Genomic DNA, 12353 nt, shown 5'->3' with positions numbered 1-12353 from the left:
AACTCCACTGGTCGTGGTGTATGATTCTTTTAATGTGCCATGGATTTGATTTGAAAGAATTTTGTTGAGAATTTTTGCATTTATATTAATTAGAGAGATTGGTCTGAAGTTTTCCTTTCTTGTAATGTCTTTTTCAGGTTTTGGCATTAGAGTGCTGTTAGCTTCATAGAATGAGTTAGGTAGGATTCCCTTTTCTTCAATATTTTGGAAGAGTTGGAACAGGAATGGCGCTAGTTCTTCTTGGAATGTTTGGTAATATTCCCCTGTGAAGCCATCTGTTCCTGGGCTTTTCTTTGTAGGGAGGCTTTTGTTTTTGATGATTGATTGAATCTCTTTATTTGTGTTTGGTTTGTTTAGGTCTTTCATTTATTCTTGAGTTATTATAGGTTGGTTGTGTGTTTCTAGGACATTGTCCAATATATCTAAGTTGTTTAGTTTGTTGGTGTACAGTTGCTCATAGAATCCTCTTACAATTTTTAAAAATTTCTTTGGGGTCCATGGTAATAACTCCCCTCTCATTTCTAATTTTGCTTGTTTGCATCTTCTCTCTTTTTGACTTTATCAGTCTAACTAAAGATTTATCATTCTTATTGATCATCTCAAAGACCTAACTTCTGGCTTTATTGATTCTCTCTATTGGTTTTTTGTTCTCCAATTCATTTATTTCACTTTAATCTTTGCTATTTCTTTTCTTCTAGTTGCTTTAGGGTTAGTTTGCTGCTCTTCTTCTAGTTTCTTCAGTTGCTCAGCTAGGTCTTTGTTTTTAGCTTGTTCTTCCTTTTAAATATAGACATTTAGAGCTTTTAATTTCCATCTCAGTACTACCTTTGCAGCATCCAATAGGTTTTGACATATTGTATTCTCATTTTCTATTCCTCTACACATATTTACAGATTTCTCATGTAATTAATTCTTTGAGGCACTGATTGTTTAAGAGTGTGTTTTTAACCTCCATATATTTGTGAACGTTCTGGTTCTATGATGGTTATTGATTTCCAGCTTCATTCCATTTGATCACAGACAGTGCTTTGAGTTATTTCAATCTTTTTAAAATTATAAGAACTTTTCTGTGCCCCAGCATATGCTATATACTGGAGAATGATCCATAAGTACTTGAGAAGAATGCATGACCTGGTGTTTTGGGGTGCAACAGTCTACATATGTCTGTTAAGTCTAATTCATTTATCATATTATTTAGGTTTTCTATGTCCTTATTGATCCTCAGTCTGGTCGTACTATCTATAGAAGAGAGTGATGGGTTGAAGTCCTCACTGCTATTGTAGAAATGTCTATTGCTCCCTTCAGTTTTGCCAGTGTTTGTCTCATGGACTTTGGGGCTTCTTGATTGGGTGTATAAACATTTATGATTGTTATTTCTTCTTGGTGAATTGTCCTTTTTATTAATATATAGTGTCCTTCCTTGTCTTTTATATATTTATATTTAAAGTCTATTTTGTTTGATATTAGCATAGCCACTCCTTTCTTTTGGATACTACTTGTGTAGAATATGTTTTTCCATCCTTTAACTTTCAACCTATTTGTATCTTTGGGTCTAAGAGGAGTCTCTTGTAAAGAATATAATGATGGATCAGTATTTTTAATCTATTATGCCAATCTGTGTCTTTTGACTGGGGGGTTAAATCTGTTAACATTCAAAGTTTTTACTCTAAAGGCAGTTCTTGATTCAACCATCAATAAAAAACTTTGGTTTTTATTTTTGAGATCTATTTTTTCTTTCTTCTAATACTTTAAGTTACCTTTACTAATCTTCCTCACTTCTGTGTCCTCCTCCAAACCTCTCTCTCCTGTTTTTCTTTTCTTCAACAGTCAAACTCCCTTTAGCATTTCTTGTAGGTTGTGTCTCTTGTTAACAAAGTAGCTCAGCATCGTGTTCATCTGTGAAAATTTTAAACTCACCCTCACTTATGAATGATAGTGTTGATGACTAAAGAATTTTGGATTGCAACTTTTCTTCTTCAGAATCTTAACTATATCATATCACTACCTTCTCATCTCCATGATGCCCAGTGAGTAGCCAGTGCTTAGTCTTATGCGGCGTCTCTTGTATGTGGTGAGTTACTATTCTCTTGGAGCTTTCATGACTTTCTCCTTCTCTCCAGCATTTAATGGTCTGTTTAGAATGTGTCTTGGAGTGGATTTATTTGGATTTATTCTATTTGGAGCTTGTTGGGCTTTTTTGATTTGCTTATTTATAACTTTTATAGGGGATGATAACTGTTCCCCAATTTTCTCTTCATATAATCTTCCTAGTCTTTTACTCTTCTCATTCCCTTCTGGGACACCAATCATTCTTATATTTGTGCACATCATGTTTTTAATCATTTCCCTGAGATCCAATTCAAATTTTTCCATCTTTTCCACTATTGCTCTTTAGTGTATTCAAATTCAGTTGCTCGGTCCTCTAATTTGCTTATTCTTTCTTCTGCGTCTTCAAATCTGCTGTTGTGTCTCTCTAGTATATTTTTAATTTGTTCTACATTATTTTCATTTCTGTAAGATCTGCTATTTTTCTATTTATTCTTTCAAATTCTTCTTTATGCTTTTCTAGCTTCTTCTTGATAAACTCTGTGCCTTTAGCCAACTCATTGATGTTATATAGGAGATTTGCATGAATATCTTTGATTAGTCATTCCAAACTCTGTGTATCCTTTGGCTCTTTTTTTGGGGGGGGGGGTCTGGGGGGCTGCATGGTCCAGGAATCGAACCCAGGTCTCCCACATGGAAGGTGAGCATTCTACCACTGACCCACCTGTGTACCCCCTCCTCTGGCTTTTTTAATTTGGTCATTTGGCTTGGTCATATCTTCTTGCTTCTTCATATGCTTAGTGAAATTTTTTTTTTGTTTCTTGGCATCTGGTTATCTTGATAAGGTTATGTTGAAAATGATTTCCTTCACTCATCTAAGATTTTGTGGTTGTTTGGGTTTGCATTGAATGTCTCTTTTTATCCTTGTTTTGTCAGTTGTTCCCAGCCGTATCAGGACTACAGCTTCACACAGGAGATGCAAACCTTTTTGGAAGTCCTTTAGGGCCTGGTTTCAAAAGCAGTGTGCCAGACTGCACTGTTCCTGTCTTTTCAGCAGTTGGTACTCTTGGGTCACCTCTTTCTCCAACCCACCTTTCCCTGACCCTGGCAGCCCACTGGTATGAGACCCAACCAGGCCACAATCCAGTCAAGGCAGTTCTCCTAGTGTGCTGGAAGCCTCCAGAGTTTCAACATAGTTGTTTAGATACTTCTTATCTGCTTAATGGTTGTTTTGGTGGAGGGACTGAGCCATGGAGCTCCCTACCCCATTATCTTCTCCCATAATGTACTTTTGACTTGCATTGTTAAGTGTGAGTCTGACCATCTTTCCATAATCTTCAGAAACATTTATATTTTCTTTTCTGTTAATTTTCTACTTAGGTTTTCTGCCCACTTAAATACTGGACTATTGATCTTTTTTTACTGACTTCCAAGAAAGACTCCATTTATATATTATATATATTATTAATATATTATTATGTTATATATAATGTACTACTATATTGTATGTTAATATATTCCTGTATATTAAGGGGACAATTTTTGCTTCTAGATTTTTCCAATTATTTTATTTTTACAACTTATCATTTGCTTTAATGCTGCTTATAACATTTTTTCCATGTCAAAAGCTATGTTTTATGTAGCTAGTTTATCAATATGGAACCAACTTTAATTTCTTACTTTTGTGCTCCATTTACCATGTATAGAATATAAGCATAATTTCTAAATGCAAGGAATTTGAATTATATATGAAGAGGCTTGAAGGAAAGAGGTAATCATTTGAAATGATTTTTCAGAAAGTTACTGAATACTCTTCTGACTATGGTATATTAACAGTCGTAGTTTACTAGTATATCCTGCCTGAAATCAGATAGATTAGTTGATGTTTTGGGATCACATGTTACTGTATGGACATGAATGATATTTTAAAAATTATTTAATTGTATTGTATTATTATCCTTCAAGAATTACCACAGAGATAATTTATTCTACTTTCCTTAACATTCTAATTAGGAAATGGGGATAAAGAGATGAAGCAATTTGCAATGTCTTGCACAGTGAGTAAATGGCAACACTGGAGCCAAGTCCCTCAAGACATGGCTGCATGGCCAATGTTATCAGCAAATCCTAACCATCTCCCCCCACAGAGTGCTCTCCACCAAGTTGAAAATATCACTAAACTCTAGTCAATGAGGAACGAAACAGGGTCACATCTGCTGAAGCTCAACTGATTACAAACTCTCTCTTCATAAATTTTTATGTGAATTGGTCTTCCAGAACATTCAAATAAAAAAAGAAATACATTAATACAGTAAACTTGGAAAATGTGCTTCTGAAATGAGGGTCTTGAAGCAACAAACTGATGTTCACACAGCATTGTGCTGTCCTTTTTTGGCTAATTAGCTGACTCAAATAAGAAGACAAGACACTAATAATAATAATGTGTGAATAGAAAATAAAAATAAGGACAACAAAGTCAAAACACTTCAGGGATTCATTCCCCTCTGGAATTTGAACTAAATCAATGTCTTCCAAACTTCTGAGGTTAAAAGTCCTGAAATGAACACACAGCATCAAATATGCACTTATATAAGCTTGTACATGTCTTTTGAAACATTGATTTAAAAAAACACAACTGTAGGTTTGTTCTGAAAAAAGAACAAACACACTATCAACGTTAGGACAGTAATTATCTTTAAGGAGAAAACATTAAGACTTAAATTTATTCTAAAACTGGAAATGCCTCAGAAATAATTGGTGAGAGCTAGCATTGCTACTAATTTTATAACCAAGTCCTAAGTATTCTAAAACTCTTGCAATGAACATTAAAGGAAACCCTCATTCATTATATGGAGCCCTTTAATTATTGAATATAACGAAAAATGCACAAAAACCTTTAGCTATTGGTCAAGGCTGCCAGATTGCTGAAAAAGATTGAGTCAAAATATGTAAAAATATAACTAGAACATTCAGAGGACAAAAAGAGAAATGTCAAAGTTCATAACAGAATGAAGCCAAAATGGGTAGTTAGTAAGAGATGTTCTAGCAAAGAAATTGGGGAATGTATAGTTGGAAATCTACTGGTGGGGAATGGGTAGTACACAGACTTTTTTAAAAATTGGGAAGCATACATAAAAAACAAACCAAAAGAGGGTTTAACATCATTGCTGCAGATATTGGGAAAAGCCAGAGTAATAGAGGATAGGTTGTTGAGATCTTTGTATTTGTGAGAACATGAATGAGAGGAAAAGGGATTATAGAATTGCATAGTCCACTCTTTTCTCTTCATGGACAAGCACTAGCAATATGATTTTCCAAATACGAGTTTTGTTCATTTCTGCCTATAAGACATGTTTTATTCTGCTATTGCATTTTTATTTTCTTACAATAATTTTTAATCTAATGTAGCCTCTTGGCCTCTCAGGCTATCCATTTCATGCTTATTTTCTTCATATTTGAAGAATACTGTATCTTCTTGATAAAACTCCCTTCTTAAGAAAAAAATCTTTAATATAAAAGTCACTTCAATGAGTATTCTCTTCTGCTGGTTCTTAAGAATGATAAGGGTTTTCTTTTATCTATAGTGATTTTTCCACAAGCATAATGCTGAATGTTTTTCATCACCAGATAAGAAGCATCCTTTTCAGATTTAGTGGTCAACATTTGAAAGAATGCATGGATTACTGCTTACCATCCTACATAAACAAAGGCATGTAATGAGCAGGGTATCATTTCAGGGTATCCATGAATGTGACAAAAATAAAAAATTATGACAATTTCAACTGTTGGTGAGGATATGGAACAACATAAATTATACGTATTATACTATTATACTATAGTACAAATTGCTTTTGAAAGTAAATGCTTCATGATAACGTTAATCATGATTAAGGACCCTGTAATTTAGATATTAATAAATTTATATATAGGCATCAGGATACAAGCAGAAGAGTGTTTACAGCAGCATTATTCAAAATAAGCTCACATTTGAAAGTCAAACGTCCTTTAACAGGGGAAAAATAAATAAGTCAAAGTATATTTATAAAACAGAATATATCACATAAATGAAATTAACAAGCTAGAGCCACAAATAACAACATGGATGAATCATGAAAAATAATGTTAAAAAGAAAAAAAAAGCAAGACAAAAAATAGAGTGCAATTGAGGACTTAAGGGCTCACCTGGTGGAACTTGGGAAAGAATAGCAAACTAACTCCAAAGTAAATAGAAGAAGAGAAATAACTATTAAAGTGGAGTTAAATGAATGGGAAAACAAAAGAACACAGAAAGAATTGGTAAAAGCTGAAGTTGGTTCTTTGAGAAAATCGATAAAATTGATGGACCACTAGTAAGGCTGACAAAGAAAAAAAAAAGAGGATGAAAATAAAGAAAATCAGAAATGGGGGGGGGGTCATTGCCACAGACCCTTAAGAAGTTAAAAAAAAAAAGAACTGTAAGAAGATACTATGAATAACTTAACAAAATACTAGCAAATTGAATCCAACAACACATTAATAGAATTATACACCACGACTAAGTGGGGTTTGTACCAGAAATGCAAGGATGGTTCAACACAAGAAAACCAGTTCATGTAGTAGCACATTAACAAATCGAAAGGGAAAAATCACATGATCATCTCAATTGATGCTGAAAAAGCATTCTACAAAATTCAACATCCTTTTCTGATAAAAACACTTCAAAAAGTAGGAATCAAAGGTAACTTCCTCAATATGATGAAAAGTATATAAGAAAACCCCTAGCCAGTATTGTACTCAATGGAGAGAGATTGAAAGCTTCCCCCCCTAAGATTGGGAACGAGACAAGGATGCTCTTTGTCACCACTATTATTCAACATTGTATTAGCAGTCCTACAACAAAGTTACTTGATCCAATAAACAAATTCAGCAAGGTGGCAGGATATAAAATTAATATGCAAAAATCAGTAATGTTTCTATATCCAAGCAGTAATCTAAGTAAAGAGTCAATTGGGAAACATTTCCATTCAAAATAGCAACTAAAAAAATCAAGAATCTAGGAATGAACTTAACTAGGGATATAAAGGAGTTGTACACAGAAAACTACATAATGTAATGCCTGGATAAATCCCAGAGTATATTAAGTAGATAATCAAAAAGGATTGGCAAAGTCCCTTGAGGGATGGGAGAAAACATATGGAACTATTAAAGCTTACCACTGGGGAAATCCCTGATACTGTGTAAAACATTAGGGACACCCAAGTCAATAGACTAAGCCCTTCTTCTTGAAGCTTACTCTTATGAAGCTTATTTATGTAGTGGAGAAGCTTAGCTTACCTATAGGTATGCTGAAGAGTTACTTCCAGATTACATCTCTCTCTCTGAGTGCAACTCTGCAAGTGAAATCATTGCCCTCACCTGTACATGGGACATGACATCCAGGGGTGAAAATCTCCCTGGCAGCATGGGAGATAACTCCCAGGGATGAGCCTACCCTGGCACTGTCCTGACTAAAAGGGGAAAAGAAGTGTAGCAAATAAGGTATCAGAGGCTGAGAGAGTTTAAATAGAATCGGGAGGCTACTCTGGAGGTCACTCTTATGCAATTTTCAGTTAGACATTGCTACCTATCATAGCTTGCCAAACTGCAAACAAAACCTTTCCTGGCAATCCTAAAGAACGCCTAGGGCATTATATAGTATTCTGCAAAGGTCCCGTGCACTAGGGTAATGTTCCAGAAACTTACAACCTCCAGATGGATCCTTGGACTAGATAAGTCCCCAAATGCAGAGATGCCAGCCTCTCTAGAACATCAACTAGTTCCATCCCCCATCCCATATTATCAATAGACCCTTCCAATATGAAAAAATCGAATGGACATAGCTCAAATACCCTGAAAGAGTTAGAAAAAGATCAAAGGTGATGGAGGAGTTATACAAAGAAGGCAGGGTTTAACAAATGAATATAAGTGCTGAATCATATTGATATTTCTTTTAGTCTCCAGTATCTTAGGGCAGCTAGAAATAAAAACCTAAAATTGTGGAACTGTAACCCATACCAAACTCTGAAATCTGTTCTACAGCTAATTGTTGCAATGTGCTTTGAAATGAATTGCTTTTTTGTATATATGTTATATTTCACAAAAACAAAAAAAAGGTTGATTGTGATGATAAATGCACAGCTATATGATGATACTGTGTACCACTGATTGTACAGTTTGGATAATTACATGATATGTGAATATATAATATATATTCATAAAATAAAAAATAAAAAAATATTCATACAATATAATTCTACTAACATCAACTAGGAAAACAGGAAAAGTAACTAAATTTTTCAGTGATATGCATTGGTGATAAATCTCTAATGAAAGTAAGAAAATGATCCATCACAAAGTCAGGATAACGGTAATGTTTGTGGGGGTGGTGAGTCCAAATGCTGAAGACTTCTAGACTATTAGTAATGCTTTATTTCTTTAAGTAAAGGGAACATCAAGGTTCATTTTATAATTATTTATAAAACTGTATATTCATGCTTTATGTACTTTTCTTTATGTAAGCTATATTTTTAAAATATGAAGAAAGCCTACATAGACTTCTTTGCCCCCATTCATTGTCAACTTGGGAGACTTAAAGAGATGGACAAATCAAAAGAGAAAAAGCAACCACAGCAATGTAAGGTTCAGGTTCTTCTTTAAAGACAGTTTTGAATTTACTTTTCTCTCATTTGGGGCATGAAAAGACTTAGTTGATAGAATATGTCACCATAAATTGTAATTATTTGTTTACGCATTCTGCTCTGCCATACAGGTTCTCTAGACATTGATCTGGATTTCAGCTTGACTCATGGATTCAGTCCCAATACCCAGCTCTGGGCTTCATAACAACTGGTCTCCAATATGTGTTAAAAGTAAGAGTGAATGAATAAGTGAATTCTTTGAGAATTTTTTACCATTGGCTAGTATGAACCTAGGCAAGGGAACACATCTGGAGATAAGATGAAAATGGAAGCATAAAGTTACCTGTAAAAGAGAAATTTGGGGGGGGTTATCTGCCAAACTGGAGAAAAGGAGTGGGAAAAGCAATAGGGAATTTATGCTCATCTGGAAGCACTTTAAAATCATTGTATGATAAGAGGCTTACATATCCCCAGTGGATAGCTTTGGACCTATATGGAGGAGTGTTTAATACAGGCTTCCTTCTAAGGAGAGGCAGGTTATGGTGGCAACTGTTAGAATTTCACAGGTTTCTGGACAGCATGTCCAAAAAATAATGAGTTCTATTTGCAAATAATATGAACATAATTTTGTATTAAGGTGCTTGAAATCCTCTGACTGAAACATTCTGTGAAAATATTTAAAATATTAATCACATTTCGGTTCTCCTCCTATGAACACATTCCTCCTCTTCTTTCTTCCTGAACAATTGCACCCTACAGGTAATGTATGGAGAATAGCAAGGTAGGCAACCAGGTTGGGTGGTGTTCTAGTTTGCTAGCTGCAGGAATGCTATATACCAGAAATGAATGGCTTTTAAAAGGGTGACTTTATTAAGTTGCAAGTTTACAGTTCTAAGACCATGGAAATATCCAAATTAAAGCAAATCTATAAAAATGTCCAAATTAGGGCACCAACAAGAGGTTACTTACACTCAAGAAAGGCCGATGAAGTTCAGGTCTTCTCTGTCGACTGGAAAGGCACATGGTGAACATGAAGACATCTGCTAGCCTTCTCTAGGCTTCTTTCATGAAGCTCCCCCAGCGGTGTTTTCCTTCTTTATCTGCAAAGATCTCTGACTGTGTGAACTCTGTGATTCTCATGGCTCTCTCATGGTTCTGTCTCCCCAAAATGCTTCCTCTTTAAAGGATTCCAGTAAGCGAATCAAGACCCACCTAGAATGGGTGGAGTCACCTTTCCATCTGATCAAAAAGTTAATACCCACAATTGAATGTGTCACATCTCCATTATTGGATAGGGATTAAAAGAAAAGTTGTTCCCACAAGATTGGATTGAGATTAAAGTATTGCTTTTCTAGGGTACATTATCCTTCCAAACCAACACGGAGGAGCATTAGTGCCTCAGAGCAGGGTTAAGGAGGGCATCTTTACAGGAAGGTTAAGTGACATGGATTTCAGAGCCCCTCAAAACAAGTACTTGATATTGGGTGTCAGAGGCCAAGTCAGATGAAGAAAGTGGCCATGTGGCAGGGTGACCAAGCATTTTCTGTCAGAACCTGAGCAGCCTGAGCACGTCTAATAAAATCATGCATAAGCAGACACCCCCAAATTGAGGAATATACTACAAAATAACTGGCTTATGTTAACAAATAAAGTCTCTGCTTTTCAAGAGTGTCTAGGACATGAAGGTCAGGTAAAGACTGAGGATCTGTTCTTAACTGAAGGATGTTAATTTTAAAGTGACATGACAACTAAATGCAATGACTGTGAACAGTGTCCTATTGCTATAAAGGACATTACTGGAGTGTCCGGCGCTGTTCCATCTGGCTTCCGATTATCCCCGCCGCCGAGGGAGGGAAGGGAAAGGAAACAGGCACGGACACAATACTCACAGTCGATTCGAGTGCTAATCTTTACTGGGGTTAAGCTTTCATTTTCGAATACAGTTTCCACACAGGGAGAAACCCCGTGGGGGACAACCTCCTTGCGGCCGTCAGGCACGGCTCTCCGCGGGTTGTTCCCCCCACTCTATCCGGGTAACTTCTTATATACACAGATCATACCCAATGAACAGCTACTACGTGTGCAGGGGTGATTGGGGGAATGGGTGAAGTGGATACATGTGTCATAGGCGGAAGCAGGATGCGGGCGCCATCTTGGCTCACTCGATGGGCGGGGGGAACTCTAGAGCAGGCTGCAACATGTCCACTAGGCCAAACCCGGAAAGCGGCTCTCTACACTGGAGCATTTGATGAAACTTGAATGGGGTCTGAGATGAGATGATAATACATCAATGCTAATTTCTTGCTTTGGATGGCTATATTTTGGCCATGCTGAGAAGTGTATTTGTAAGAAATACATACAATAGTATTGGAAGGTGATAAGGCACCAGGTCAGCACATGTGCTACGATGGAATTCAACCTCAGGCAGGTAATGACAGCACTTGTGATTGAGCTAGCATTTGAACCTACGCCTGTCTGACTCTTTCCCCTGGATCCCTTCCTTGTTTCTTTATGCTTTCAATAATTGTACAAATTGTAAGCACTCTGCATCTCAGCTTCTTCAACTGGGAATTTCATGACAGATAAAAGATAACAATGTAAGGAGTACTGTAGAACATTTATAAAATGGGATTTCTCATTTGAGATTGTAAGACTCAGCTTAAATGTGGCTACCACAGAGAGTTCTTCCATGATCTCTTGTCCCCTTTTTGGATTTAAATTCCATTATAGCAGCCACCATGTCAGTCTGTCCACTTATATCTTCCATATTCAGCACAGTGCCTGGCATTGTGGGCATCTGAATTAAACTCGTTGATAAAGAAAAATAGAGTGCAGTTTACTTCAGGTTCTATTCCATAATTCTGCAGCCATCCCTATTTTGAAGTCACTCAATATCAAATGATTACTTACCAGTGATCTTTCTGGAGTGACTTGAGCTTTTTGTACCTTCCCAGGTGGAAATCCCCGATAAGCTTGCTTTTGACCCAGTCATTTCAGAGCCTTGAGTTGGGAAATTGTCTTGCCCCGGATCTTCCTCAGATTGGTGCAAAAGAAAAGCTAAATATGTTATCACATGCATTTTCAATAATAGCAGCAACTCTTTTTGGTCCTGTCCGACCTACATTATGCTCCAACAAGTAGATGGGAAGGGTAGAGGTTGAAGTCTGACAGATAGAGGAGCCTAACTATTAACATTCGTTTTCTGCAAGGTTAACAGTGTTCTTGTTTGCAGGCTGAGTTAAAGAGACAGAATTTTGACTCTCATTTAGCTAGATTCACAGAGAAGATGCTGTATTACCAGGTTTCTTGAGAGCATAATCGTCCCCATAGCAACAAACCTCCACCTATGAGGGTGATTTCAATTTTGCATCAAAGAGACACATATGGTTTTTATTTACTTAGTTATTTTTTGGAAGTTGACCGATTCTTGTTCCAATATTTCATATTGGCATTGAAAAAAAGGAAAATCTCAAAAGTTAGTGATGAGGTAACAGGCCTTTTAAACTTAATGTTCTCTCTTGTTAGTCAGCTCCAGGGAGAAAGTGCCTCTCTTCTAAGGTTTAATTTTGAAGCTTTCCTTCTCTCACATTATGATATGGTAACTGACTGCATTCTATTTCTATCAGACTGACAGAATCAGTCAGCCTTCAG

At 36.3% G+C, this 12353-nt stretch overlaps 1 protein-coding gene across 8 annotated transcripts in view; it reads right to left on the bottom strand.

Annotated features, from left to right (window-relative positions):
• LOC143685948 (uncharacterized) overlaps nucleotides 1-11987 on the bottom strand; it is a 100708-nt gene extending 88721 nt beyond the window's left edge. For 6 of the 8 annotated variants that reach the window (XR_013176813.1, XR_013176816.1, XM_077163068.1 and 3 more), the window contains exon 1: nucleotides 11613-11987. Coding sequence is in view for 4 of the 8 variants with exons in the window: in XM_077163068.1 (XP_077019183.1) it covers nucleotides 11613-11781 (169 nt within the window). In the remaining 4 variants the exon portion in view is untranslated. Of the gene's footprint in view, nucleotides 1-9671; nucleotides 9803-11612 lie in introns of all 8 variants that reach the window. The other 2 variants (XR_013176815.1, XR_013176814.1) reach the window with 1 other exon arrangement.
• Between the last annotated feature and the right edge of the window lie 366 nt (nucleotides 11988-12353).

Source organism: Tamandua tetradactyla, chromosome 6 (genome assembly GCF_023851605.1).
Source record: "Tamandua tetradactyla isolate mTamTet1 chromosome 6, mTamTet1.pri, whole genome shotgun sequence".
Lineage (NCBI taxonomy): Eukaryota > Metazoa > Chordata > Mammalia > Pilosa > Myrmecophagidae > Tamandua > Tamandua tetradactyla.
Note: the sequence above shows the minus strand (reverse complement) of the source record. Positions and strands in the feature narration are given on the sequence as shown.